Below are 26,578 nucleotides of genomic sequence, written 5' to 3'. Positions count from 1 at the left end.
GTGCCCTCGGGCATTTGTTTTAATTGTGCACTTGAAGTATTTTCCTAAGAGTTTTGTTCTGTGCTTAGTACCCTGTCCTCATAAAGAGTACAGGGCTGTTGTGATTCTAATAAATATACTGTTTATTTTCATAACACTTGTGTGGTGTCCTTTCACTTGGTGTTCAAGGGGTATGTGATGGTATAACATGGGTTAACACGCCCTCTAGAGTTTAGCCCGAAGACTACTCGTATCCAAGCTACTAGGATAGCTGGTCTAAGGTTGACTTACAACCAATCACCATAAGGGTCGTTTGGACCGATGCATAGTGGTCGCTAGAATAGCGAACGCTGCATATCGGGCCAACTTCTCACAGTGAGGATCCGTCGCAGACATCTGGTGCGCACAAGACGAGCACGTCTTAAAGCCCGAAGGCATTCGCACTGTTCCCACACACAAGCAACAAGCGAAAGGGAAGGGCCCGAAACAGACCAAGAGCACGATCTGGATCCGCTTTGCACGTGGAAAAAGAAAAAACTGACGGAGGCGGGATGGGACTTATGAGACCTCGCTGATGTGGCATACATGGACAACGTAAGGGCAAAAAAAATTCTGGATCCAGTCTCAGGCCTGGGGATAATTCTACGTTAAGGATTCTGCGGCTAGTAGTCTCGATCAGATCACTCAATACAGGCAATAAGCCTTTTTCCAAGACTGCTCCTTGGAGTTTTGAATAACGATGTATACAGATTTCTCTTACATTTATACTATACACAGAATGAAACTACAGGGACATGTTCCCTGTAATTTCTATACAGACTGTACTCTGAGAGATACAAGGGTGAGAGGCATGCCTTTCTATTTGACGTTATCCTACTCATGACTCCCCTGACCGCAGAGCAGTGAATTAAGTGTGATCAAATACATGGGGGACTTGGTCATTGACATTTTTGACAATTCAATAATGCAGTGACTGCACTATCTCGGACATTCACATTCATGAGATCATATGTGTAGAATGTGTCAACCTTCCTTGCTGTCGGGCACACCTGTGTGAAAACAGTGTTGCAATGGTGATGAACTGATAGCGAATGATGTACCATTTGGTACCCGGCTACCAACGTAACATGTTTTCTTTTCAGGCACTAACATGTGCATTGTACTGAAGGCAAAATAAGCCTGCATGTTCTAAGTGTTAATATGACTGTTGTCCTTGTGGTATCCCTGGACTGGTAGGGACACAACACAGCAATAAGTGATAGCAGAGCATTACGAAGTCCTGATTTAAGCCTAGGACCCAAGGAGGCCGATAATACAAGCTGAAATATTTTGACTCAAAGACCCCTTTAACTTTTTAATCATGCCATAGGACACCCAATGTTAAAGGTACTCTAGGGGCCTCAAAGGTACTTTTGTTTCAAGCATCCTCATCCCAAAATCTCTTAAGTGCTCTGTTGAATATGGTTGAGCCCATCTAGGTTTACAGGGATGAAGATTTATTTTTTATTATTTAGAAGCTTGTAGAGCGCACGGCTACCTCCGGCGGAGGTGTCCCGGCGCTAAGATTACATGAGAGTCCCCATAGAGAGTAACCAAGAATACATCCCACTAAGGGAAAGGAAATACTGAAGACCTGAGAATGCTGCAGACCTAATGATTAGTGAACAACCAGGTCTTGAGTTTGCGTCGAAAGGCTGGCTCGGAATCAGAGAACCTGAGGTCAAGAGGAAGGCTGTTCCAGAGCTTGGCAGCAGTGACGGTGAAAGATCTGCCGCCACTACGAGAAAGCCTAAATCTTGGCACCACCAGTAGACGCAAACTGTTGGATCTCAGGTGTCTAACTGAAGAGGAGATCTTGAGACGTTTTCTCAGATAGAGTGGGCGGATTCCATGGATTGCTCGAAATGTCAGGGTCAGTATTTTAAAATCAATGCGTCGGGCTATAGGAAGCCAGTGAAGCTCATCCCGGTAGGCTCGGACCGAGGTACGGGCAGGGATATTACCAATGAGCCGAGCTGCAGCGTTCTGGACAATTTGCAGACGGTCAATTAGGTATAGGGGGGCACCTGCATATAGACTATTAGCATAGTCTAGATGGGTGGTAATGAGTGCCTGGATAACTGTTTTGCGAGATGATTGAGGGAGGTAGGGGAAACTTTTCCTGATCATCCGCAATTTGGAAAAACAAGCCCTTACCACTTTGTTGACTTGGACACTTCCAGACAAAGTGTTGTCAAAGGTGAAGCCAAGGTTGCGGGCCGCTTGTACAGGAGAGGGGGGAGGATTCAAAACGGTAGGCCACCAAAGAATTGCAGGGGGGGGAGATTTCTTGCTGAAAAAAAGAACCTCCGTTTTGTCGGTGTTGAGGGCAAGGTGATTGGCTGACATCCAGGTGCAAATATTGCCAAGGCAGTTTCTAAAGTTGGAGAAGAGGGAGTCAGAGCGGTCTCTAAAGGAGAAAACAAGCTGAGTATCGTCAGCATAAGAGACCACCCTGACACCCCAAGACTCAACTACCTTGGCAAGAGGGGCCACATAGGCATTAAACAATAAAGGGCTCAAGGCAGAACCCTGGGGCACTCCGCACAGGAGAGGTTTATCCTCAGATTCAAATGGGTGCATCGTAACCCTCTGAGATCGACTGGACAGAAAAGATTTAGTCCAGGCCAACACTGTCCCACCTACCCCTAGCTGTTGTAAACGGGTGGCAAGTATATTATGGGATACAGTATCAAATGCAGCGGATAGGTCGAGGAGGACCAACATGGCCTCCTCGCCCCTATCCACTGATTCCCTGATGATCTCAGAGTCTTCTACCAGCGCCGTCTCAGTGCTGTAGCCGGTTCTAAAACCGGACTGGGAGTCGTGTAGAAGCTGGTTTGATTCTAGATACTGCGCCAACTGTTTATGCACCACCTTCTCCAGAATCTTGGCAGGTTTGGGCAAGAGCGATATGGGCCGATAGTTGCTAAATTGCAGGGGGTCAGCACCAGGTTTTTTTCAGTATGGGGATTAGCCTGGCCTGCTTCCACACTGAGGGGAACTGGCCGCAAGACAGGGAGGTATTCCAGATGGAGAGAAACGGATTTACTAGAATAGGGGCAAGAATGCCCATGACTTTAGCCGGGACTGGGTCCAGAGGGGAACCAGACTTTACGTTATGTAGCAGAGACAGCGCTAGGTCCGGGGTCAGCTCACTAAAGCAGTTGTAAGAACAGGGGATAGAGCCTGAAATGTCTTCAAGGAGGTTAGGAGGAGCCGTAGCAAAGGAGGAGGAGAGTTTGACTATTTTCTCCTGAAAGTAATCCGAGAGTCCATTACACAGATCTTGAGTGGGGATACATTGGGATTTCGAGGCCGGGGGGTTTACAAAGTCTTTCACGATGGAGAAAAGAGTTTTGGAGGAGTTATGCGCCTGTTGAATGAGAGTGGAAAAGTAAGCTCTCATTGAGGAACGTTTCAATTTGTGAAAATGGTTCCGGGCCGATTTATAGGCCAGCTTGGCTAGAGGGTCATAATCCTGTCTCCATTTGCGGTCCAACTGCTTACACTTGCTTTTTTCCTCACGAAGCAGAGGGGAAAACCAGGGGCAGAGGGACGTGATCTGGAAGAAGTAAGTGGAACAAGAGGGGGAACAGAGTCAAGAGCGGCGAGGAGGGTCGAATTAAATCTAATCGTCTCTGTGCCGAGATCTTCTAGCTGATTGAGTTGAAAATGAAGGTGGGCTTCCAAGGAATCACAGGTAACTTTGGCCCATTTACGACCTCTGACTGTTAAGAGGGGTGGGGGAAGGAGGGGAAGGGGCCGTGATGGTAAATGGAATAAGAAAGTGATCAGTCCAGGTCATGGGAGTCGGGGGAAGGGTGGAGATGCCAAGATGGTTGGAAAAGAGGAGGTCAAGTGTATGGCCTGCTATGTGGGTCGGGCCTATAACTAATTGGGGCAGGGTGAGTCCATGTAAAGTTTCTAGCAGGGAAGAGGCTTGTGAGCAAGAAGGATTATCAATGTGGAGGTTAAAATCTCCCAATACGGTAAAATGGGGGTGTTTGAGAGAAAAATCTGCAATAGAATGCGTCAAAGCATTTAAAGAGGAGGAGGTCGCAGCCAAAGATGAGACCAGATGTGTAAGCATGGCACTAAAATTAGGTGCGGGTCTTAAAAACAAAGACTGGTAGTCTTCGAGAGAACAAACCACTAGGTCTATAAGTAGGCAAGGAGGTATACAGGTGTGGGATACCTTATTATGAGGTTATGATGGAGTAGGGAGACTGTATCCCATTATCAGGTTATTTCCCCCACCTCTCTACCCACCAGGTCAGTTTTCTTGCACTCAGGGGCATCACAGTGTTTAGACGGGCATCAGCAGCCACACGTTAATCTTCACAGCTAATGTTCAACACCCTAGCCTATATGAGTTGTGTATCCTGCCTGCTGTCCGATTTTGTAAGTCTCATTAACAATAGCACTGATAGGTGAGCCTATAAAATCTACAGCTCTGATTTCTATAACCAAATATCAAGACTTAGCAAAAATTGTATTTTCCCACCTTGTACCATTCAAAGAGATGCTCAATCCTATTATAGGACTGAAAATCTACTTGAAAGAGGCAGGGTGTCAAACAAATGTAAAAGTGAAGAGTAGAAGCAATAAAAAATGATAGGCCATTTGAACAATTTCTGAGCTGCCCTAATCTACAATAGGTTTTCAGGGATGTACTTGGGAAACTGAGCTGAAATATTAAGTATTTTCTAAAGCTTTTACTGGGGAGAGTGAACACCCAATATTCTTGGGGATAGTCATACCATACATAAAGTCTTGTATGCCCATTCAAAACTTAGGCTATTTAGCAAATGTATGTAACAGGGCTATAAAATGCTATTTTGGCAACTTGTTTTCAAGGTTTCCTACCAACGTCCTGGATTGAAGTCAGGTTTCTCTCTTAATTTGGTGCTAGATGGTATTTACAAACATCATTTTAAAAGTAACCATCCCCTACCAGCTGCCATAGTGACAGAAGAGCAGTCAGTCACAGTTACCATAAGACACACCCTACTGTCAGATTAAAAGTGGAGGAAAATAGTGGCAAAGGTAAAAAAACATTCTGAAATTAGCTGAATATTTGTATCTGCAATACATCTAGAGTCCACAACTGGTAGCACTGTGTTTAGGGCATACTTGTTAAATGGAATGGAAAAATTAACTGGTCTATTGACACTTCAAGGTCTGCTCAGACAAAGCATCCCCTGTAATATTTGAAATCAGAGTCAACAACATTCTCCATGTAAGAAGCAATTCACAATTTCCAAGTTAATGTTGAGGCAGAAAAATATACCTTGATAGGCATGTGTGTTTAAAAAAAAATGTGTACCCAAAATTTGCATGCTACAATTTAAAATGTGTAACAGGATCCCAAACACTATATGAGATCATTTACAGTTTAAGAATTCAAAGAAACGTTTGTTGATAAATGAACAGGGCTCTTTTCCTGGAGTTTGTACTCTACAGATAAATAGCATCTGTGCTAGTCTTGTAGACAAGCCAACAAGGTCATAAAAGGCTGCTGATCTATAGCTATCTTTCCAGCAGCAATAATAATGGAAGATCAAGCCATCTGTCAAATTAATAAAGTAGAGACAAATAATGCATACATTCAAAATGTTTTTTTGCAAATAGAAAGTGTACATTTACTGATCAAAAGCCTGTGACATGGGGCTGGTGCCTGCACAATCAACTAAAAGCCATTCATGCTGTGGATACAAGTTCTAACCACCCTCCATCCACTATGATGCAAATCTCTGAAGCTCCCTGTGAAAGCTATTAGCAGAACTGTAACCTTCATTATAGTTAAGAACATGCTAGGGTGAGGAAATGTTTTGGATTCGTTTTCTGTGGGACACCTAATCATTAAGTGGCCTTTATCTGCAATATGACCTATTTAAACAAAATTGTTTGAGCTAAATTAATGACCAGGACATGGCATCTAAGTATTCCTTCAATGCAAGATGTTTGAGGCAATATTTGGCCAACTTTAAACTGCTCTTTGAGGGTTCCCAGGAGAAGCCCCTGCTGCCTAAAAATTGACACAAAAAGGACACTTGCAAAAGTCAGAGAAAAGGTGGCAAAATGGGAGTTTACAAATAAACACATAGGATTTCAGTCGCAGATAAAGCGACTGTTAAAATGATCCAGCCTTAGATCAGTACAAGGTTACGAAATCTGATTGAAAGTATTGAAATAAAATAGGCATTTCACAACATAAAACTGTGTAGGCACATTAGGTTTACTCCTCATTCATGGAGTATAGAATGTCTTAGAAAAGTCAGATAAAAGTACTTACCGATCACCAATCAGATCAGGCTGGCTTTCAAAAGGTAAGTCTTCCATCGCATCATCATACATTTCTCTGCAGATTTTGTACACAGAGGCCTACAATAGGCACAAATTATTGAGTTTAGTTAGTATGGTTTCCAGTTCACAATGTACGCAGCATTCTCACACTGGAGTATGTTCACACAAAGGTAGTGTACATAAGACTATACTTTATAGTAAGTATTTAAGTTTTGTATGCAACCAAAACTAAAGAGACATTATCATGCAACTATGTTAAGCATGACCCAATAAAACAAAAAATAGTAATTAATTTGAAACACTAATTGGCATACAAATCATTCAGTGAAGTGGCACAAATAACACCTTTACAGACTTGAAAGAATTAAAGCTTTGTTATTTGAACAAAGATCACAGCAAGGCAAATTACTTTTGTTGTACATTCAATAGGACCCCTTAGAGTAACAACTGCAGATCAAACTTGCATTCAGCTGAGATGAACAAGTTACTTACCTTCAGTAATGCTTTCTTGTTGAAACTCTAACAGCCGATTCCTCACCTTCTAAATTCCCCTAAACATCATGTTGGAGTCAGAAACCTTTTCCTATAATTGCTCTTGGCAAACAAATGGATGGGGCAATTGGACTCTGCTTTGGACTCGTCCTCCCTTTGGAAGTGAGGGCATGGAACTCTTTATATGTGCCATTCCACGTGCTAAAGTCAGTTGACCACAAAGCATTACACACCCTTAGATGTGGAGTGGCAGTAACAGATTGAACATTGGTACTGGGTGCAAAATACATCATGAAACCTTATTAGCATCTAGAATTCTGCCCCATGGAAGTGGGGGGAAAGAAGGTGAGAAATGTGCCATTAGGTAAGAGTATCCACCAGATAAAAGAGCTACCAAAGGGAAGTATCCATGAGGCAAACAGTTGCTTACAATCGCATATCCCTCACCCTTTGAATAGATACAAAACCAGTATATCCTAAAAAGTGAAGTGATCCGAGGTGCGACTTAAAACCAGGAAATCCTGGTGGACAGAGTAGGCAAAATGACTCTCCCTGTAAGCCTGAGAGATTTCAACGCAGTAATGCCTCGAAAAGGTGTGGACAGACACTCATGTAGCTTCGTAGATGTTCAACACTGGACTGCCCCTGGATAAGGAGGACTTAGCTATTGGAGAATGAGGCTGAAGGCCCTGATGAGGTTCCTGTTAGCCAAGGCACAACTTTTTTTATGCAAAGAACAATGGAAAACAGACACGGTCTGGCTCTGGACTGCCTCGCCATTGTTAACACCGCAGAAACCAACAAAGGTCTGGTCAACCACCTAGGGCTCCTTAGTCCAATCAATGTAAAAATTAGGGTTTCTATTGGGATCTAACCAGTGAAGGCTCACCTACTCCTTAGATGGAGGTGGCAGTGAGAGGAAATATAGCATGACTGACTACACCTCATGGAAGGGCTTACTACTTTAGGCAGAAGAGATTCCACAATCTTAAGCACCAACTTGAGTGGAAAGAAGGCGCTGTATGGTAATAGCATTAATAGTACTTGAAGTTCACCAACATGGTGAGTTGAAGTAGTCGCAATGAAGCAGAAAGTCTTAACGGTCAGTAGCCTCAAAGAACAGCTGGTCATAAGTTCCAAAGGAATGCACATCAAGAAGGTTTACGAGCCAAATTAAAGTCAAACTGCGGCATAACAAAAGAAGCGTGAGGAAACATATGTAAACCTCAAGAATTGCATTGAAACTGGTGACTTAAATAGAAAGCACTATAAAAGGATTATGTTACTTACCCAGTAAGCATCTGCTCTTGCATGTAGAGCTGTAGATTCACATGTTTTGCATACTCCTGCCATCTAGTGTTGGATCTGGATGTTTGAAAGTTTTTCTTCTTCGAAGAAGTCTTTCCTAATTAGGAGGTAAGGTGACTCCTCCTTTCGGTGATAGTGTGCATGGGCATTGACTACATTGTTAGATTGTTTTCCCGCAAGAGGGTAAGAATGGAGTAAGTGCAGTATAGAGATGTCCATGCATAAGAATGTATAATCAAAAACTGCAACAACTATAGGTGCCCGGGTGGGCGAATGTGAATCTACAAGCCAAGAGCAGATGCTTACTGGGTAATTAACATAATTCGTTCGAGGCATGTGTGCTCTAGATACACATGCTTTGCATTGACTACAAAGCAGTATACTCCCAAAGTGGTTGCTAACCTGTTGATGTTGCAGTTGTTTGAAACAGTGTTTTCAAGTACTGCCTGGCCTATATTAGCTTGTTGGCGTCCTAACACATCTACACAACAGTGTGGTGAATGTGTGTGATGTACACCATGTAGCTGCCTTAAATATGGCAGCAAGAGGAATGTTACCTAAAAAGGCCATAGTAGCCCCTTATTTTGCAAGTGGAATGCTCTCTGGGGGTATGGATAAAGTTATTTTAGCTTTTGCATAGCATGTTTGAATGCCTTTAAAAATCCATCTTGAAATGCTAGGTTTATAGATGGGATTTCCTTTGTGAGGTGGAGCAAATGAAACAAACAGTTGTTTTGCGAAAATCTTTGCTCTTTTCTGTGCAATACAATAAGGCTCTTGACATCAAGTGTGTGAAGAGCTCGTTCTGCTACTAAATAAGGTTGAGGAAACAACATAGGCAACTCAACTGATTGGTTAATATGAAAAGCAGAAATTACTTTGGGAAGGAATTTGGGATTGGTGCGAAGAACTACTGTGTCTTTATGGAGTTGAAAGAAGGGTTCCTCTACGGTTAATGCTTGTAGCGCACCAACTCTCCTCAATGAAGTCATTGCACTGAGGAAAGCAACCTTCCATGAAAGAAACTGTAAAGGACAATTATGCAAAGGTTCAAAAGGTGGACCCATAAGCCTTGTAAGGACACTTAAGATTCCACGCTGGTGCAGGGGGAATTCTTTGTGGTATTACCCTTTTCAAGACTTCCATGGAGGCTCTGATTACTAGAACTTTGAATAGGGATAAATGCTGCCTGTTCTGCAAACACACAGCTACCGCTGCAAGGTACAAACAAATAGATGTATAAGCTAGTCCAGTTTGCTGTAAATGCAACAGGTACATATAATGTTTTGTACAGAAGCATCTAGAGGATCTATTTTCTTGTTATTACAATAGACAACAATTCTTTTCCACTTTGCTGCATAACATTCTCTGGTAGTAGGCTTTCTTGCTCCTTTCAGACTAGTCATACAATCTGGTGTTAGACTTAAATAACCAAATTCTATGACTTCAGGGGCCAGATTGCTCGGTTTAGTTCTGTGGGATTTGGATGCCTTATTTCTCCATGGTTCTGAGTGAAGAACCTGGAGGGGAGATGCAGCTTTTGATGTGGAACTACTGACGGCTCCAACAGGGTGGTGTACCATGGTTGAAGGAACCATGTGGGAGCTACTAGAATCAGTGTGAGGGAATGGATGTTTGCCTGAGCCTCCAAAGCAGAAATGGAATATGTGAGAGAGGCGGAAAAGCGTAGGCAAATATCCCTGACCAGTTCATCCATTAGGCATTGCCTTGGAGTGTGGGAACCTGGAGGTGACGTTTGGGCATTTTGCGTTGTCGACTGTGGCGAACAGGTCTATTTGTGGGAATCCCCATTGTTGGAAGTATGGAAGGAGAACTTGGGGATGAAGTTCAGACTTATGAATTTGCTGACTTTCTGCTGAGGAGGTCGGCAATTTGACTGTTTACCCCTGGAAGCTGTTCTGCCATAAGATACATATTGTGATGGATTACCCAATTCCAAGTAGCTTGAGAGAGGCGTGACAGTTGGAGAGTGTCCCCTCCCCCGTTTTTGTACATAGTACATTGCTGTCATGTTGTCTGTCCTGACTAGGACAGCTTTGCCTATTAGGCGAGTCTGAAAAGCTTTGAGGGCTAGAACGACTACTAGAAGCTCTAGATAGTAGATGTGGAGACTTTTGTGCTTGTTGCTCCACTTGCCTTGTATTGTGTAATCTTGGAGATGGACACTCCATCCTGTCAGAGATGCATCTGCTTTGAGCCGGATCTGTGGAATAGGGTCGATGAAAGGTTGTCCTTTTGATACAATTTGTGGGTTCCACCACTAAAGACAGCGATAGGTGTGGCCATCTACCAACACTAGATCGGTTTATTGACCCTGCGACTGATTTCAATGACGTGCTAAGCACTCTTATAGGGGACGCATGTGGAGTCTTGCATGGAGTACAATTGTAATGCAGGATGCCATCATTCCCAGCAGTTGCATGTTCATTCCGGCTGATAATGATTGGTTGGATTGAAATTGTAGTATCAGACTGAATGTTGTGAATTCTGGATACATTGGGAGAGGCTAGAGCTTTGAAAATGTATAGACTGGCCCCTAGGTAAGATTGCATCTATGAAGGATGCAGGTGAGATTTCTGTGAATTGACCATAAAGCCCAGTTGATAAAGAAGGTGTATTGCGGTCTGAGTGTGTCGTAGAAAGTTATGGTAAGTGCTGGCTTTGATGAACCAGTCGTCTAGGTAGGGGAAGACGTGAATATGTTGTCTTTCGAGATGAGCTGCGACTACCGCCAGGCATTTGGTAAATACTCTGGGAGCAGGTTTATTGATTGGTTTTAAAACTGTATTGGTTTGTTTTTTCTGTCTTGTTCGGTGTGTTAAACTCCTTTTTTCACGTATTTCACTGTAATGGGGCGGTCAATTTTGAGCCACGCTTCTGGTCGGTTAGCGCTCTAGTCTTTTGCTGCCCTGCCATTTGAGTATTTAATGGCCAAGAGACGGATGCAGGACGGACGCGACTAAGGCACGCCCGTCTGCGCCCGATCGGGACAAGGGGCCAGGACCGCTGGAGTACTTATAGCTACTCTCCATCCCAGTTAAAGGAACTTAAGAGTATGCCACTCCTTGACTGTTTGCTATTTAATCCTGGATCTATGGCCTCAATTTGTCCCTGTTGCAGGTTTGTATTTAAGTCTAATGAAGGTCATAGTCTGGCAACTGCCAAATCTCAGGGGAATCTTTCAGTCAGCTACCGCAAGGAAATGGAGAAAAAGTACTCCTTTTTTACCATAAATTGTCGTTCACTTGCAAAGCATAAGTTAGATATTCTGGATCTTTGATTAACAAGCAACCAGATGCCTTTTACCTTACCGAAAGTTGGCTTCATGGAAGCTCTGGCCCGACATAGCAGTTGCTCTTCCCCCTAACTATGCTATTGTTAGAAGAGACAGGGGAATTGGAATCAAAATTGGGGGAGGTGTAGCCATCATTTAAAAAATTATTTTACCTGTAAACTTGATACTTTACCCTTCCAGGGTTGTGAGGCCTCTCTTTTTAGCCTTTTTTTAACCCCCAATTTACATTTTCAGGAAATCTGGTTTATAGGCCACCTGGGCCTGCGCCGCGTCACTTCCAGATCAAGTTATCCCATACCTCGTAGACGCTACAATTTTTACCATTTTTGGAGACTTAAATTTGCATTTTGCAGACCCAACCTGTGTAGCCAGGGCTGCACTTACCTCAGATTTGCTGCGGTGAATATGTTGCTCTGTAATTCGGGGCCTACTCATGTGGCTGGCCATCTACATGACCCCATCTTTTCTAATCTTCACAATATTTACTGCTCCCCAGCTCTACCTGTATTGTGGTCCTACCACTTCTCAGTTGGCTTTCAAATCTCAGATGATTTACTCAATCCGTCCCCTACGGTCTCTGGCCTTACAGCTAAATCTAGGAATTGGGGAAAACTGAACTCGGACGTGTTGAACAACATGCTATCTAAAACTGCCCCTATAGTCGGCCTTTGATTTGCAGACGATGTTGTTGCTGTCCAAAGTTGGATTTCTAACTCTGTTGAGGTTTGCCTCCCTTTATCTGCCACTAAGGCAAATAACCACCGTCCACCAGACCCTTGGTTTACAGAGAAACTTAAAATAGAAAAAAGTAAATGTAAAATATTGAGAGGCATTGGCGAAAGACGTATGCACCAGAGGCTAAACCTAACTTATAAAAAAGCTTTAAGGGACTATCGCACACTTTGCAAGATTGCACACACAGATTATGTGACATCAGTTGTGTCCAGAGCACAGAATAACTATTCAAGCATGTAGCTGATTGCCTACCTTCTTCTCCTGATTTGAGTGCTTCACAAAGTGAGGAGCTTGCCACATTTTTTTTGAGTAAAGTTGAAAAAATACATGGCTCATTCCAGGAATCTACGCCGATTAATGCCTCGCAGCAATCTGGGAATTGCCATCATTTTGCAAACGAGGGGCCCGTACAGGCAGATCTGTCTTTTAAACATGCTGACAAACTTGACTTTTGTGAACTCCCAAAATTTCCTTCATGTTTTCCAGTCGGGCTTCTCTACTGAAACCGCTTTGCTTGGGGTCACAGAAATGGTACGTCTGCAAGGTGATGCGGGCGGCACGGTGGCACTTGTACTTCTAGACCTAAGTGCCGCTTTTGGCACTGTCTCGCACACCGTGTTATTGCAGGCTCTGCAACTACTGGGGGTCACTGACAGGGCACTCAAGTGGCTTGCAGACTTCCTGATGAATCGTAAGTTTCAGTTCTTTTTGCAGACAGCGTGCTCTGAGTCTCACAACTCACCTTATGGGGTCCCCCAAGGCTCTATCCCCAGCCCCTTACAATTTAACATCTATGTTAGGCCAATGGTGAGGATTGCAGAGGAAGCTGGGCTGTCCCTTTCTTCATACGCGATTAGACCCAGATTGTATTCTCCCTCTCTGCTGATGGGCCATCTAAACCCTCCCTACTTCATGCCGGCTTAAGGAATATTGCAGGTTGGATGGATACCAACCTGTTAAAACTCAATGGTGAGAAAACAGAAGTGCCGATTGTGGGCAAAAATAAAGATCTGTAGGGCTCCCAGCATTGGCCCACTGAAATGGGTACTCTACCTCAGCCTAAACATCAAGTCCAAAATTTGGGCGTCTTAATTGACAACCAACTATCCATGGAGCAGCAAGCAGTGAGAGTAGCCTCGACTTGCTTCACAATCCTTAGATGGCTATATAAAAAAAAACTCTTATGAATGCTGCCTCCTTCTACCCAACGTACTGTGGTCCAGGCTCTCATTACCTCCAGACGGGACTACAGTAACATTTTTTATACTTGGGTGCCACCAAGAATGTGTTACGCAAGCTCCAGTTAGCACAGAATGCTGCTGCGAGACTGCTTTGTAAGATTCCTAAAACTGCTTCCATCTCTGGATTACTTCAGACCTCCATTGGCTCAGGACTGAGAGCCGCATTAAAATTAAAGCACTGAGTTTTATCTTTAAGATAAAATCTGGAAAAGCACCTCCCTACCTGAAGACTCTTGTTTAAACCTACGTACCATCCCGTGTGCTCCGCTCAGCCACTCAGGCCAAGTTTATTGTTCCTAGGATGAGACTTGTGCGTATGGGCGATCACTCTTTTTCGCATCTGGGTCCTTCTTTATAGAACTCCCTTTCTATAGGTCTCCGAAATGTACTTTCTTATGAGAAAATTTGGAGGGGTATAAAAACTTGGCTATTTAACAAGTAGATCTCCTTCCTTATTGCTCTTGGCTCTTTTCAGGTGGCGCGGGAAACCCTAGGGTAGCTGTGCGCCTTACAAAATCAAAATAATAACAATAACAGTAGTCACTCCAAACTGGAGTACTTTGAATTGGTAATATTTGCCTGCTATCACAAACATGAGGTATTGTGCGATGATCTGGATGAATTAGAACATGAAAATACGTGTCTAAAGTCTAGAGTAGTCATACAATCTCACTTCTGTAAAAGCAGAAGTACCTGTTGAAGTGTTACCATATGAAAGTGCTCCGACAATATATATTGGTTTAACTCGCTGAGATCCAGAATAGGTCTTAAGGACCGGGCCTTCTTGGTAATCAGAAAATAGAGAGAATAAACCCCTGAACCTTGGTACTGTACTGCAACTGGTTCTATAGCTCGTTTTAATAAGAGATTGCACTTCCTGTTCGAACAACTGCAAGTAGTCTGGAGACAATTTCTGGGAGCGAGGCAAAATGTTTGGAGGATTGGTGGTAAGCTCCAGGCAATAACCATGCTGGAGAATTCCGATCACGCATTTGTTGGTTGTTCTAGATTGCCAAATGAGGAGAAACTGTTGAAGTGTTCCTCTGACAGGTGTGATATGGTTGGAGGGAAGCGTGGGGAAGACACTGCTTATTAGGGGATGGACAGTTACCGGGTGTGGTGCCAGCCTTTAGAGTGGTTTCCTCTATATCCTCCTCTAAAAAATCCTTTTGAGGAAGAGGACGGGGTATTACCTTTGTAAGAGGAGGTATTCTGGTCCGAGGGTGTGGTTTATGACCCTGCTCAGTAAAAGGAGTGACAAAAGGAGCCTCTGTTTGAAGGAGACTGGAGCGCTCCCATGGACTTCGGTGTCCTTTTTCATTTTCGGAAGCGCCTGATCAACCTCTGGACCAAAGAGATGTTTTTTGTCAAATGTTGTATTTAAAATAAATTGCTGGACTTCGGGGTTAAATCTGGAAATCCTTAACCAAGCATGTCTCCTGAGTAAGTTGCTAGTGTTGACCTCTCTAGCTGCCGTATCAGCAGCATTTAGAGCACATCTTATTGAAGAATTGGAAATTAGCTTTTCTTCATTTACTAAATCTTGCGCTTTTGCTTTATGCTCTTCTGGGAGTGTGCACTGTCATTTCTGGCTATAAGGTATTGCGTGTTTGTAATGCGCCAGTGATTGGAACCTTGAGCAGCTATGCGTTTACCAGAGGCATCAATTAGTTTGGATTCTTCGTCGGGGAGGAGCGTCCCTATATGTTTGAGAATTACCTTGTTTGCGACCATTGGACACTACCAGTGAGTCTAGTGGCAGCTGGCCCTTAATAAATACGGTATCTGTTGGGGAGGCTTTATATTTTTTGTCGACTCTGGGAGTCCAGATGCATGCTTGCACAGGATCTTTAAAAATGTTGTCAGCCTGTCTCATCATACCTTTAAGCATAGGGCGTGTTTGTGTCGACCTGTGTGTAGATCCTAATGTTTCAAACAAAAAATCCTTCTCTAAGAATTCCTTATGTAGTACCACCCCATGGTATTCTGCAACCCTGGCAAGGAGTTTCTGATAAGATGCATTGTCATCAGGTGGAGATGGCTTGGCAGGGTAAAGGTGTGGATCATTGTCTAATAGAGGGTCAATTGTAGAAACACTCCATGGATCTACTGGTAAATGCGTGCCTCCCTCATCAATATCATCACCGTCATGGCGAGATTGTGGAGAATCCAGAGGTGTGATGTGCAAAGCATTTGAAGTCGGAGAAGAGGGTGGTTGAAGGGATGCTGGTGGTAGATAAAAGGGGCTGGTACCAACAGTCTTCTTTTGTGAAGGGATCTTGTAAGGACTGTCCTCATCAGGAAGCTTGTGTTTCTGAGGCAGCTTGGTATGAATATGACCAGCTTCTGGGTTAATATAATGTGCCTTCTGTTTGATATTCATATTCAGTGGAACAATGACTTAATTTTGATCCAAAGGGACAACTTTCGGTTTCGGCACCAGCGTTTTCGGTGCCGATATGGACTGGCCTTTGGGTGCGAAAGATGTAGGCGCTGAGGGCGGTTTATTTTTCAGCGCGGATGAGTTTGGCTCCGAGCTGGATTACAAAGGGCTTGTGTGAACTCAATCCCAAGCCGGAAGGTTTGACTGGGTGTTTCAGAGCCGAGCCGAAAGGTGGGGCGTCGGAAATGTTGTCTCAGTGCAGACCTTGGCCAGAAGGCAGAGGTGGTGACGAAGGATCAGATTTTTTGTGAGTGGGTTGATGGGGGTCTTCTGTACTCACGTCACCCTGTCCCTGCGGAAGTTTTTCGACGTTGAGTCATTGCCCACCGAAAGGAGGAGTCACCTTACTTCTTGACTAGGAAAGACTTCTTCGAAGAAAAACAACTTGTAAACATCCTGACCCAATACTAGATGGCAGGAGTATGCAAAGCATGTGTATCTACAGCACACATGCCTTGGAAAATATGTTACTTACCTTCTGTAACGCTCTTCCTGGTAGGGACCCTACATAGCTACTGATTCCTCCCACTTTGAATATACTCCAGGTGTCAGACTGGATCTGTACATTTTTCAGCAGCACTTCTGCGTGCCAGTAAGTGGGGCCATGCAGATCAGCACTGACTCCAGAAAAGATGTGCGGAGCTTATATAGGCACCACTCCTCCGCGTTAACGTTGGCTGCTTTTGAGAATGTCCATGCCCTCAGACACAGAGCCTCAAAAGCAAAGTGGTGCGACAAGTGTGAAGATTGTAATCTTATAAATGGATTGAGTCCATCCACAGAACGGGGAGGATCAGTGAGGAATCTGCAGATAGATGGGAGTCTCCACCAGAAAGAGCTTTACTGAAGGTAAGTTACTTGTTCTTCTGACAGAGACTTCTAGAAGCAGATGCCTCATCTTCTGAATAGAAAGCAAAGCTATACCTGTTTGAAGATAGGTCTGTGGATGGATTCAAACCAGAAAGTACTGCAGGACAAAGGCAAAATTCCCTTTTAAAGAACTGGGCTATCCAGACAATAGTACTCCGTGAACCTATGAATGCCCACATAGCTGCTTGGCAAATGTCCAGGACAGGGACTCGATGCGCCCAACAGGGGTAGCAGTTTTGGCTCCGGCAGAATGAGCATGCACTCCTTAGGGAAGCTGCTTTTAAGCCAGTGCGTTGCAGATCCTGATGCAGAGCAGGATCTAGTGAGCGATTGTTCTCTTCTATACAGCCTTGCCCTTTTTCGCAGCAGAGAACCCAACAAAGATGATGGTCTACCTGGTGTTCTTGGTATGTTTTATGTAAATGTTCAGCCCTCTCTTGGGGTTCAAACAATAGAGCCTCTCCTCTTTCTTACAGGGGTAAGGCAGGGTATAGAATGCGAGCAAGATGATGTTCTCACTGATGTGGAACGGCATCACAACTGTAGGCAGGAAAGATGCCCTTATCCGCATAACTAGCTTGTCTAGGAAGAAGATGGTGTACAGGAAGTGGACATAGAGAGAGTGAATCTCGCTCATACAGCACGCTGATATTATGTGATGAGGAACAGTCTTGATCGTGAGAAACCACTACAAGCAACTGTGAAGCAGCTGAAGGAAGTGTACATCAGAAACGTAAGAATCAAGTTGAGGTTTCACTGTGGCATGACAAAGGGAGAGGGAGGACACAAATATTGTAAACCTGTAAAAAAAGCACATATGACTGAAACAATGAGGGCTGATCCGGCAACCTCAAAAAAGCTAAAGAAACCGAAAGTAACAATTTGCTGTGCCCAGAGCAACAATTTTTCCCAACGACAGGCATATACAGTTTATCATAGGACACCTGGCTGTAGGAAGGTGGAAGGTGTTCAGCTTTTGCTGTTGAATCACCAAGCATGAACCTGAAGATTTTGAAGGCCCAGTGTAGAACACAGTCCTGATGCTGCAACAGCAGATCCTCCCGGAAGAGCAGCCTGGTCAGAGAACAGATGCTCAAGCCAGGGACTTCTGGATATCATACTCTCCATACCCAGTCCAGGGCCACTAAGACGACATATGCCTGGTTGGTACTGATCTTCTTGAGTACTTGGGGCAATAGTAGTATCAATGGAAAGGCATACTGTAGTCCCAAGTTCCAATCGAGGTGGAACATGTCTCCAAGCAAGAGACGCCTTGGAAACTCCAACGAGCAAAAGTGTTGACACTGCATGAGGACAGATCGAGCCATGGTTCTCCCCATTAGTGAAAGAGTCCTTGTGCCACCTCCGGGTGTAACTAGCACTCTGACCCAGTAAGCGTGGATGGCCGAGTTTGTCCGCCCTGCAATTGAACGATCCTGCAAGGTGGTTCACCACCAAGGAAATTCCTTGAAGGTCCAGTAAATTCAAGATGCTTCCTCGACCATGGTCAGTGAGCCCACCCTATCCTCCTTGTTGCAGTACCACTTGGCAGTGGTATTGTCCGGGAGCACCTGCAACAGCCTCCTCTTGATGAATGGAAAGAAGGCTTTCAATGCCAAGCTGATGGCCCTCAGCTCCATAATATGATATGGAGCCAGAGCCCTTTGATCTCCAACTCTTTCAGATGGGGACAGCAACCAAGAAGGAATGCATGGGTCACCACTGTCAGCTCTGGGTGGGCAAGAGAGATGTGTCTAACGCTGACCCTATCAAAGTCTACTATTCAAAAAATTTACACTGGTGAAGTCTCCTTCAAAATCCCAGGTGGTCGGAAAGGTCACCCTGATATTGAGATCACAGAGACACCAAATCCTACTGTAGAGCAAGCATGTGTCACCTGGCGTGTTCGAAGAGCAGGATACAATCAATCCCAGCAGCCTCAGAGTAGACCTCTCTTGAATCTAGAAGGGAGGGTAAAAGAGCTAGATTGTCACCTGAACGTTCTGGACTATCTTTACTGGGGGAAAGGGCACAGAACAGAGCCATGTCCAGAATGGCTCTGAGGAAAGGGGGCATCCGAGGAGGAGTCATGTGTGCCTTTGGCATGTTGATGGTGAACCCTAAAAAAAACAGTAATTTTGCCATAGTCTGGGGATGGTTGAGGATTGTCTGAGGCAAGCCCACCTTCACTAGCTGATTAGCAAGCTAGAGGAAGACTCACCCTCCTGACCTTCAGTGTGCTGCCGAAACTGCCAACACTTTCGTAGACACCCGAAGGGCACTGGTGAGATTAAAGGGGAGCATTGCAAACTGAAAATGCTCCTGTCCAGAAAAGCAGTAGTGCTGCTTGGCCTGCAGGACTGGTATATGGAAATAGTCATCCTGCAGGTTAAATACCAGAGGGTGAGAGGAGCCAAGTACTCACAGGAGTTATAAAGGCCCCTAGCATCCTGCAGGTCATCATACTAATTCTCCTAGTGATATATTGGCAAAACTCATCACACGCATCATATTCATTGTCCAAATCCATTCAGAACAGGAATGCAACACTTTAGTACGGGGCAGATCTAGTGTAGGAAGCAAGCGCTCTACAAGGGCCAAGCACTGCCTCAGTAAAGGTCTGAACAGTGTTGACTTTGCATCAGAAAGGACAATTGGAGCCTTTTCTTACGGCATTGATTAAGTCTGAGTTGTAGCAGCGGGAACCAGTGTGGGCTATGGCGCAGGAGGGAGAGTCAAGAATGTAGTCGGAGGCGGCCCCACAGGCGGCTCAAGAGGGTCCAGGCAGCGTTGAGGGCAATCTCACCAACAGAAAACCAAGTGGAGAACCTCTCGGCTCTGTGGGGACCGCAGGCACAGGCAAGGGAGTCGGCAAGGTTAAAACATTTTTTTTTTTAGGTCTCGGAGCACATCCTCATGGAACTATTAGATCTGTTTAGGAGTGGCAGACGGCCCTGGAAACTGATTCTGGTGGAAAAGGTTGCAGGATTGGCTCGGACGTTGAATGACTGAGAGTCAGATGGAGATGTATGGGGTGAATGGGTGTTCAGACTCCGCAAGTTCATATACCATACCCACTGATCCCAGTCTGAAAATATCTGGGTCAGGTGATCCTGGTCCTTCCCGAAGGGGAAACAGGAGGGAATGCAGCCTTTTATGTCCAATCCTGCACGCCTTCTGGTAGTGCCTGAATTTTATGAATTAGTCCCAGACTGGTTCAGCTACAGCCTCTTCAACTCAAAATTAGCAGAAAATTGGAGTGTGAGCTGGAAGTGCCTGACATGAGAAAAGAGGCTGAATTTCAAAGGGAAGGACACCACATCTCGTTCCCACACTACTGTGAGAAGATGCAGGAAAATACCAGTGGTCACTCACAAGTCAGAAAAGAAAACATATTTTACCCATGCAAGCCAGTCACCAGAGTTCAGCTATAGCAAGCATTTCTGGGGGAAGAGTCTGCAACCTCCCATGTATTGATTCCTGTACCCGTTGCTTAAAACAAAACACAATCCCCATGCTGATCCTGTCTTATAAATAAAGAGTGTCATACACTCTCCATCAATATCCCACCTAAAGGAATTGAAGAGCCAGGTTGCAGAAACTAGGGAGAAATTTTAGCATGAGATGCCAGAGATCATCTTTACCCAAAAGGCAACATGCAATAAGAATTGGTAAGGTCAATGGGCCTCACCTTAGGGAGGGACTTATTGGCTTTGCCAAAGCCCAATGTACAGCATGGGCAAAAGTAAGAAGGTATGACCATTTAAATAATTAATTAAGGAGGATTACAAAAGGCCTTTTTTTTGGTCTGGAGGGGCCATAGTAATTTGCCCGCCACACAAAAAAACATGCATTGATAAGTGCATTCTGTTTCGTCTTTGATTATTACAATTTTTTTGGTTTTAAGTTTGCTTGATTAGCAGTTGTGCAAAGTCATTTATTGAAACTCTAGGAGGAGAGGAGGCCACGATGATAAAAAGTGGTCCCAGTCGGGTGAAGAACCTATGAACAACAGACTAGAATAAACAGGGGGAGTTGGGTGGCAGGAGGTCGGATGGCCCAGAAAGAGATCAGCATACAGCAAAGTGAAGAAGCGTACCTGGATGCTGGGGGGTAATATGCCCAACCCATGTAAGTACAGTGCAATGGCGATATCCTCAATAATTGCACAGGTCGCGCTCTGAAATGTAATGTCGCTGGGGAAAGAAACGGGGGCGGGGGAGAGAGAATCAGTGAGCATGGAGACCGGTCAGTTGGACCGAGCGTGTAGGAGGCACAGTAGAAGAAGGCACTCACGGGGTGTTGCAGCGAGCGGTTAAGGTTCAATGCCAGTCCGTCCATGCATTATCTTTACCATGAGTCATATTGTAAGTGTTTGTTATAGTTTGTTAATTGAAAGTAGGATTCTTCAAAGTCGGTTTTCATTCATAGAAGAATTCTTTATTTCCACAGTACATATACACATATACATGTGCATATATACATGCTTAATGAAGTGAGACACTTGCAACTGGTTGCAGAGGAATAAAAAGCAAAAATAGATGGGAGCACATGTATGTTAAGAAAGAGAGCGTGCAGCATATCAAGCCAACAGCCAAACAACTGACAGCCAAAACAGGGGAAGAAAGCAGTCGCCATATTGGAGAGGGCACGCAAATGGACCTGAAACAAGAATCAACTGAACTTGTAGCACCCTCCCAACTTAGGAATGGCATCCCCTTAACGCACCGCCATCTGACCCAAGCAGGGATTTAGATCATATTTCATCCGCTGTTCACTGAATGATTAACGTCATCAATCAACACTCTTGAACTGTAATTAAAGTACACTGAACATCAGGCACATGATCAGGGTCATTAGTATTATCAAAAAAGGAATATATATATTCACATCATTGTGATTATCATGATAACCTCTCAAGTGCTGTGGCATAAAAGTCTGATTATATAAATCAATTATGCATGTTTTTGGGCATATGCTGTATGTTTGATGGTATACATGAGGATGTAAATGAATTACATGGCCATTGAACTATTGTAATACAGTGACAAAGGTTCTGTCAGTGACTCAACAGTTGTCGTCCATGATGTGAATCTAAATGCATTGCCTAAATTAAAACTTAAAGAAAAAGCAAAAATGTACAAATCACTTGACTGCTTCTGTGTACGCGGTTCTGAAACGCCAATGTAGCAATATGTTTAAAAAAGGAAAATGCTACTTACCAGTATAAATCTGTTCTTGGCATGTGAAGCTGCAGAGCCGGACACTATGCATTAGATCGCCACCTAGTGTTGGGCTTGGATGATTGCAGGTTGTGGTCTTCTTGGGAGAAGTCTTTGTAGTCACAATATAGGTGACTCCTCCCTTGGACAATGCTGCGCATGGGCATCGGCTCCATCCTTAGATTGTTTTTCGCCATGATGGGAAATGATGGAGTTAGTAGAGATACAGCAAGAAAAAAAGGATGTCCATGCGTGTGCATCTAAGTAAGATGAGAACTGGAATGGATACAAGTCCGGGGAGGCAGGAGGGCGTGTACGACTCTGCAGCTCTACATGCCAAGAATAGATGCATACTGGTAAGTAGGATTTTCCGTTCGAGGCATATGAGCTGCAGATCGTACACTATGCATCGATTGTGCAGCAGTGTCTCCTCTAGCGTTGGTCGCTTTTATCCATTGCAGTAGTCTGAAATAGTGTTTCAAGGACAGCCTGGCCTACTGCAGCTTGCTGCTTGGCTTGCACATCAACACAATAGTGTTTAGTGAAGGTGTGTGGTGTAGACCATGTTGCTGCCTTGCAAATGTCCTCTAATGGTATATTTCCTCAGAAAGCCATAGAGGCTCCTAGCTTGCGAGTGGAGTGTGCTCTAGGAGGAACTGTTAGTGTGTGTTTAGCTTTTTGATAGCATATTTGTAATACACTTAACAATCCACCTGGGAATCCAATCCTTAGAGATAGGGTTGCCTTTGTGTGGAGGAGAGAAAGATACAAACAATTGTTTTGTCTTGTCTTTCTAAAGGATTTAGTTCTATCTATGTAGTATAGCAGAGCTCTTTTAACATTCAACGTGTGTAAGGCCCTTTCTGCTACAGAGTCTGGGTTTTGGAAAAACACAGGTAACTTTACAAATTGGTTTAGGTGAAAAGGTGCGATAACCTTTGGAAGAAACTTTGGATTAGACCTGAGAACCACTTTATTATTATGCATTTGAAAGAATGGTTCTTGTATAGTGAACGATTATATTTCACTTACTCTTCTGAGAGAGGTGATGGCAACAAGGAAAGCAGTTTTCCATGTGAGAAATTGCAGTTCACATGTATACAGAGGCTCAAAAGGAGGTCCCATGAGTCTCGTAAGGACAAGATTTAGGTTCCATACTGGGGAAGGTGGCAGCCTGGGAGGGATTATTCTTTTTAATCCTTCCATAAATGCTTTGATTGCAGGGACCCTAAAAAGAGATCGGTGTTGTCTGTTTTGTAAATAGGCTGCAATTGCTGCAAGATGTAGGCATATGTAAGAGTATGCCAGATTAGACCTTTGTAGATATAAAAGGTAACAAATGATATTTTGGATGGAAGCATCCAGTGGATCAATGTGATTATGTTTGCAATATATTGCAAATCTTTTCCATTTGGCGGCATAACACGCTCTAGTAGTGGGTTTCCTAGCCTCTTTAATGATAGTCATGCAGTCTGGTGGTAGGTTAAGATAACCAAACTAAGACTTCAGGAGCCAGATCGCCAAATTCAGTTGGTTCGGGTCTGGGTGTCTGATTTCTCCATGGTTCTTTGTTAACAGCGAGGGTGTGAGCTGTAACTTTTGATGTGGAACCAGAGAGAGATCTAGTAGTGTGGTGAACCACGGCTGGCGTGCCCATGTGGGAGCTATCAGAATGAGCTTGAGAGACTGTTTGAGCTTGCGCACCACTAGTGGAATGAGGGGGAGAGGCGGAAAAGCGTACGCAAATCTGCCTGACCAGTTCATCCTTATTGCATTGCCCTCTGACCGTGGGTGTGGGAACCTGGCGGCGAAGGTTGGGCATTTTGCATTTTCATGGGTGACAAACAGGTCTATGTGTGGGTGCCCCCACTGTTGGAAGAATGGTTGAAGAACTTGTGGATGTTGTTCCCATTCAGGAATCTGTTGCGACTGCAGACTTAACAGATCCGCTATCTGATTGTGAACGCCTGGAAGGTGTTCCGCTAACAGATATATGTTTTGAGGAATGGCTCATCTCCAAATGTTCTGTGCGAGCTGGGACAGTTGCAGAGTGTGTCCCCCCCTGTTTTTGTATATAGTACATTGCTGTCATATTGCGCGTCGGGATTAAGACAGCTTTGTTTTGTACTTAAAATTGAAATGTTTTGAGTGCTAAGAATATCGCTAGCAACTCTAGATGGTTGATATGTAACAGCTTTTGTTGGTTGTTCCATTGACCTTGAGTAGTGTGGTGTAAGATGGGCTCCCCATCCTGTGAGGGATGAGTCTGTTGTGAGCACTATTTGTGGAACAGGCTTGAGGAACGGCCGTCCTCTTGTCAAGTTTTTGGTGTTCCACCATTGCAGAGAGCGATGCGTACAGCTGTCTACCAACATCAGGTCTGTGAGCTGACCTTGAGCCTGATTCCACTGTTGTGCCAGACATTCTTGTAATGGACGCATTTGCAGTCTTGCATGTGGCACTATGAAGATGCAAGATGCCATCATGCCTATCAATCTCATGAACACTCTTGCTTGGAGAGACTGTTGGTGTTGAAAAGTTGAGACTAAGGTTTGAAAGCTCTGTATCCTGGCTGGACTGGGATACGCTAGATCTGTAGATGTGTTTATAGTAGCTCCTAGATACTGATGCACGTGCGAAGGCTCTAGGTGCGACTTTGTGTAGTTGATCGTAAACCCTAAGTCGTGCAACAGTTGAATTGTCTGCGGAGTGTGTTGTACACATTGGTAGAAGGATTTGGCTTTTATAAGCCAATCGTCCAGGTAAGGGAAGACGTGTATCTGTTGTGTTCTGAGATGTGCTGCTACTACTGCTAAGCACTTTGTGAACACCCGTGGAGCTGTTGTGACACCAAATGGAAGGACTTTGAACTGATAGTGCTGTCCTTGTATTACAAACCGTAGGTACTTCCTGTGAGCAGGATGTATTGGGATGTGAAAATAGGCGTCCTTCAGGTCTAGCGTTGAAAGGAAATCGCCTTATTGCAATAGTGGGAGCACTTGTTGCAGAGTGATCACATGAAAATGATCTGATTGTATATAATGGTTGAGGGGCCGGAGGTCGAGAATTGGTCTCAGTGTTCCGTCCTTTTTGGGAATTAGAAACTACAGTGTGTAAACCCCCGTCCCCTGTTCCTCTAATGGGACTAGTTGAATAGCATATTTTTGTAGAAGTGCTATGACTTCCGGTTGAAGCAGAGTCAGGTGGTCTGTAGACATAGGACGCTGCCTGGGTGGTAAGTTTTGGGGGGAGGGGGGGGGGGGGGCTAGGGGGGTTACTGTAAGTTCTAGGCAGTAGCCATGTTGGATAATCCGTCTCACCCACCTGTCCGTTGTGATGGAGTTCCAGACAAGCAGGAACTGTGTTAATCTGCCCCCCACAGGAGTGGAATGCTGTTGGGGGAGCAGAGGGAAGTCTCTGTTTAGTTGTGGAGGAGGAGCGATTGTTGTTGTTACCGCGACCTCTTCCCTTGTCATTATTGCCTCTGTATCCTCCTCTAAAATAGCCTTTGTTAGAGGATGTTTGTGTTTGCGTCTTGAAAGATGCTGTGTCTGCTCCAGTTTGCTTGAAGCCTCCTCTATAAAAGGAGCGACAAAAAGAACCTCTAGTCTGTGTGGACTGTAGAGCTCCCATTGACTTTGCCGTGTCCCTGTCTTTTTTCATTTTCTCCAGTGTAGTGTCTACTTCTGGACCAAATAACAGGTTTTGGTTAAAAGGCTGGTTCAAAATTGCGGTTTGCACCTCTTGTTTGAACCCGGAAATGCGCAGCCATGCATGTCTTCTGAGTATTACGCTAGTATTTACAGCCCTAGCAGCTGTGTCTGCGACATCTAGTGCACATTTTATTGAGGCATTTGAAATTAATTTGCCTTCTTGAATGAGCTCAGTTGCCTGATCTTTATATTGATCTGGAAGGTGCTGTAGTAGTGTCTCTAATTGGTCGTAATGAGCCCTGTCATAACGTGAGAGAAGGGCTTGTGTATTCGCAATGCGCCATATATTTGTAGCTTGTGCAGCTATCCTTTTACCTGACGCATCAATAACTTTGGATTCCGTGTCAGGTGCGGGCTTTTCACCAGAAGTCTGTGAATTCGCTCTATTTCTTGCATTGGACACCACTAAAGAGTCTAGAGAAGGATGTCCCTTAATATAGGTTGGATCAGAGGGTGCAGGCCTACATTTCTTTTCTATTCTTGGATTCAGTACCCTAGCGCGTACAGGATCTTTGAATATTTCTGGAGCGTGCTTAATGACTCTTTTGATCATGGGAAGAATTTGGGTAGATCTGTGTGATGGCTCAAAGGTATCTAACAGAAAATCTTCCTCAATGTCATCAGAACGCATTGTAACATTGTGGTAGGTAGCAGGTCTGTGTAAAAGGTGACTAAAGCCAATGCTGTCCTCTGGAGGAGAAGGCTTTGATGGATATAGCTGTGGATCAGGGACATTGGGCACATTATGTGGTGGAAAAGTATAGATATCCTCATCTAAAGGATATGTATTTGAGTATGCATGTGGATCCTCCCCACCACCTAAGTCATACTCCTCATGTAAGAAGGGATAGGAGAGGAAGGAGATACAGGAGAGGGAGGGTGCATTGGGGAAGTTGCACAGTCCTTGGCAG

The 26,578-nt window shown here is 44.3% G+C and overlaps 1 protein-coding gene across 2 annotated transcripts in view; it reads right to left on the bottom strand.

The window, feature by feature from the left end:
- The window catches only part of OGA (O-GlcNAcase), a 548,350-nt gene that overhangs the window by 117,964 nt on the left and 403,808 nt on the right, over positions 1–26,578 (bottom strand). For both annotated transcript variants that reach the window (XM_086922657.1, XM_086922658.1), the window contains exon 13: positions 6,317–6,405. In XM_086922657.1, coding sequence (XP_086778783.1) covers positions 6,317–6,405 — 89 coding nt within the window. The remainder of the gene's footprint in view (positions 1–6,316; positions 6,406–26,578) is intronic.

This window comes from Lissotriton vulgaris, chromosome 5, assembly GCF_964263255.1.
Source record: "Lissotriton vulgaris chromosome 5, aLisVul1.2, whole genome shotgun sequence".
NCBI classification, from domain to species: domain Eukaryota; kingdom Metazoa; phylum Chordata; class Amphibia; order Caudata; family Salamandridae; genus Lissotriton; species Lissotriton vulgaris.
This window is presented reverse-complemented; position numbering and strand designations above follow the sequence as displayed.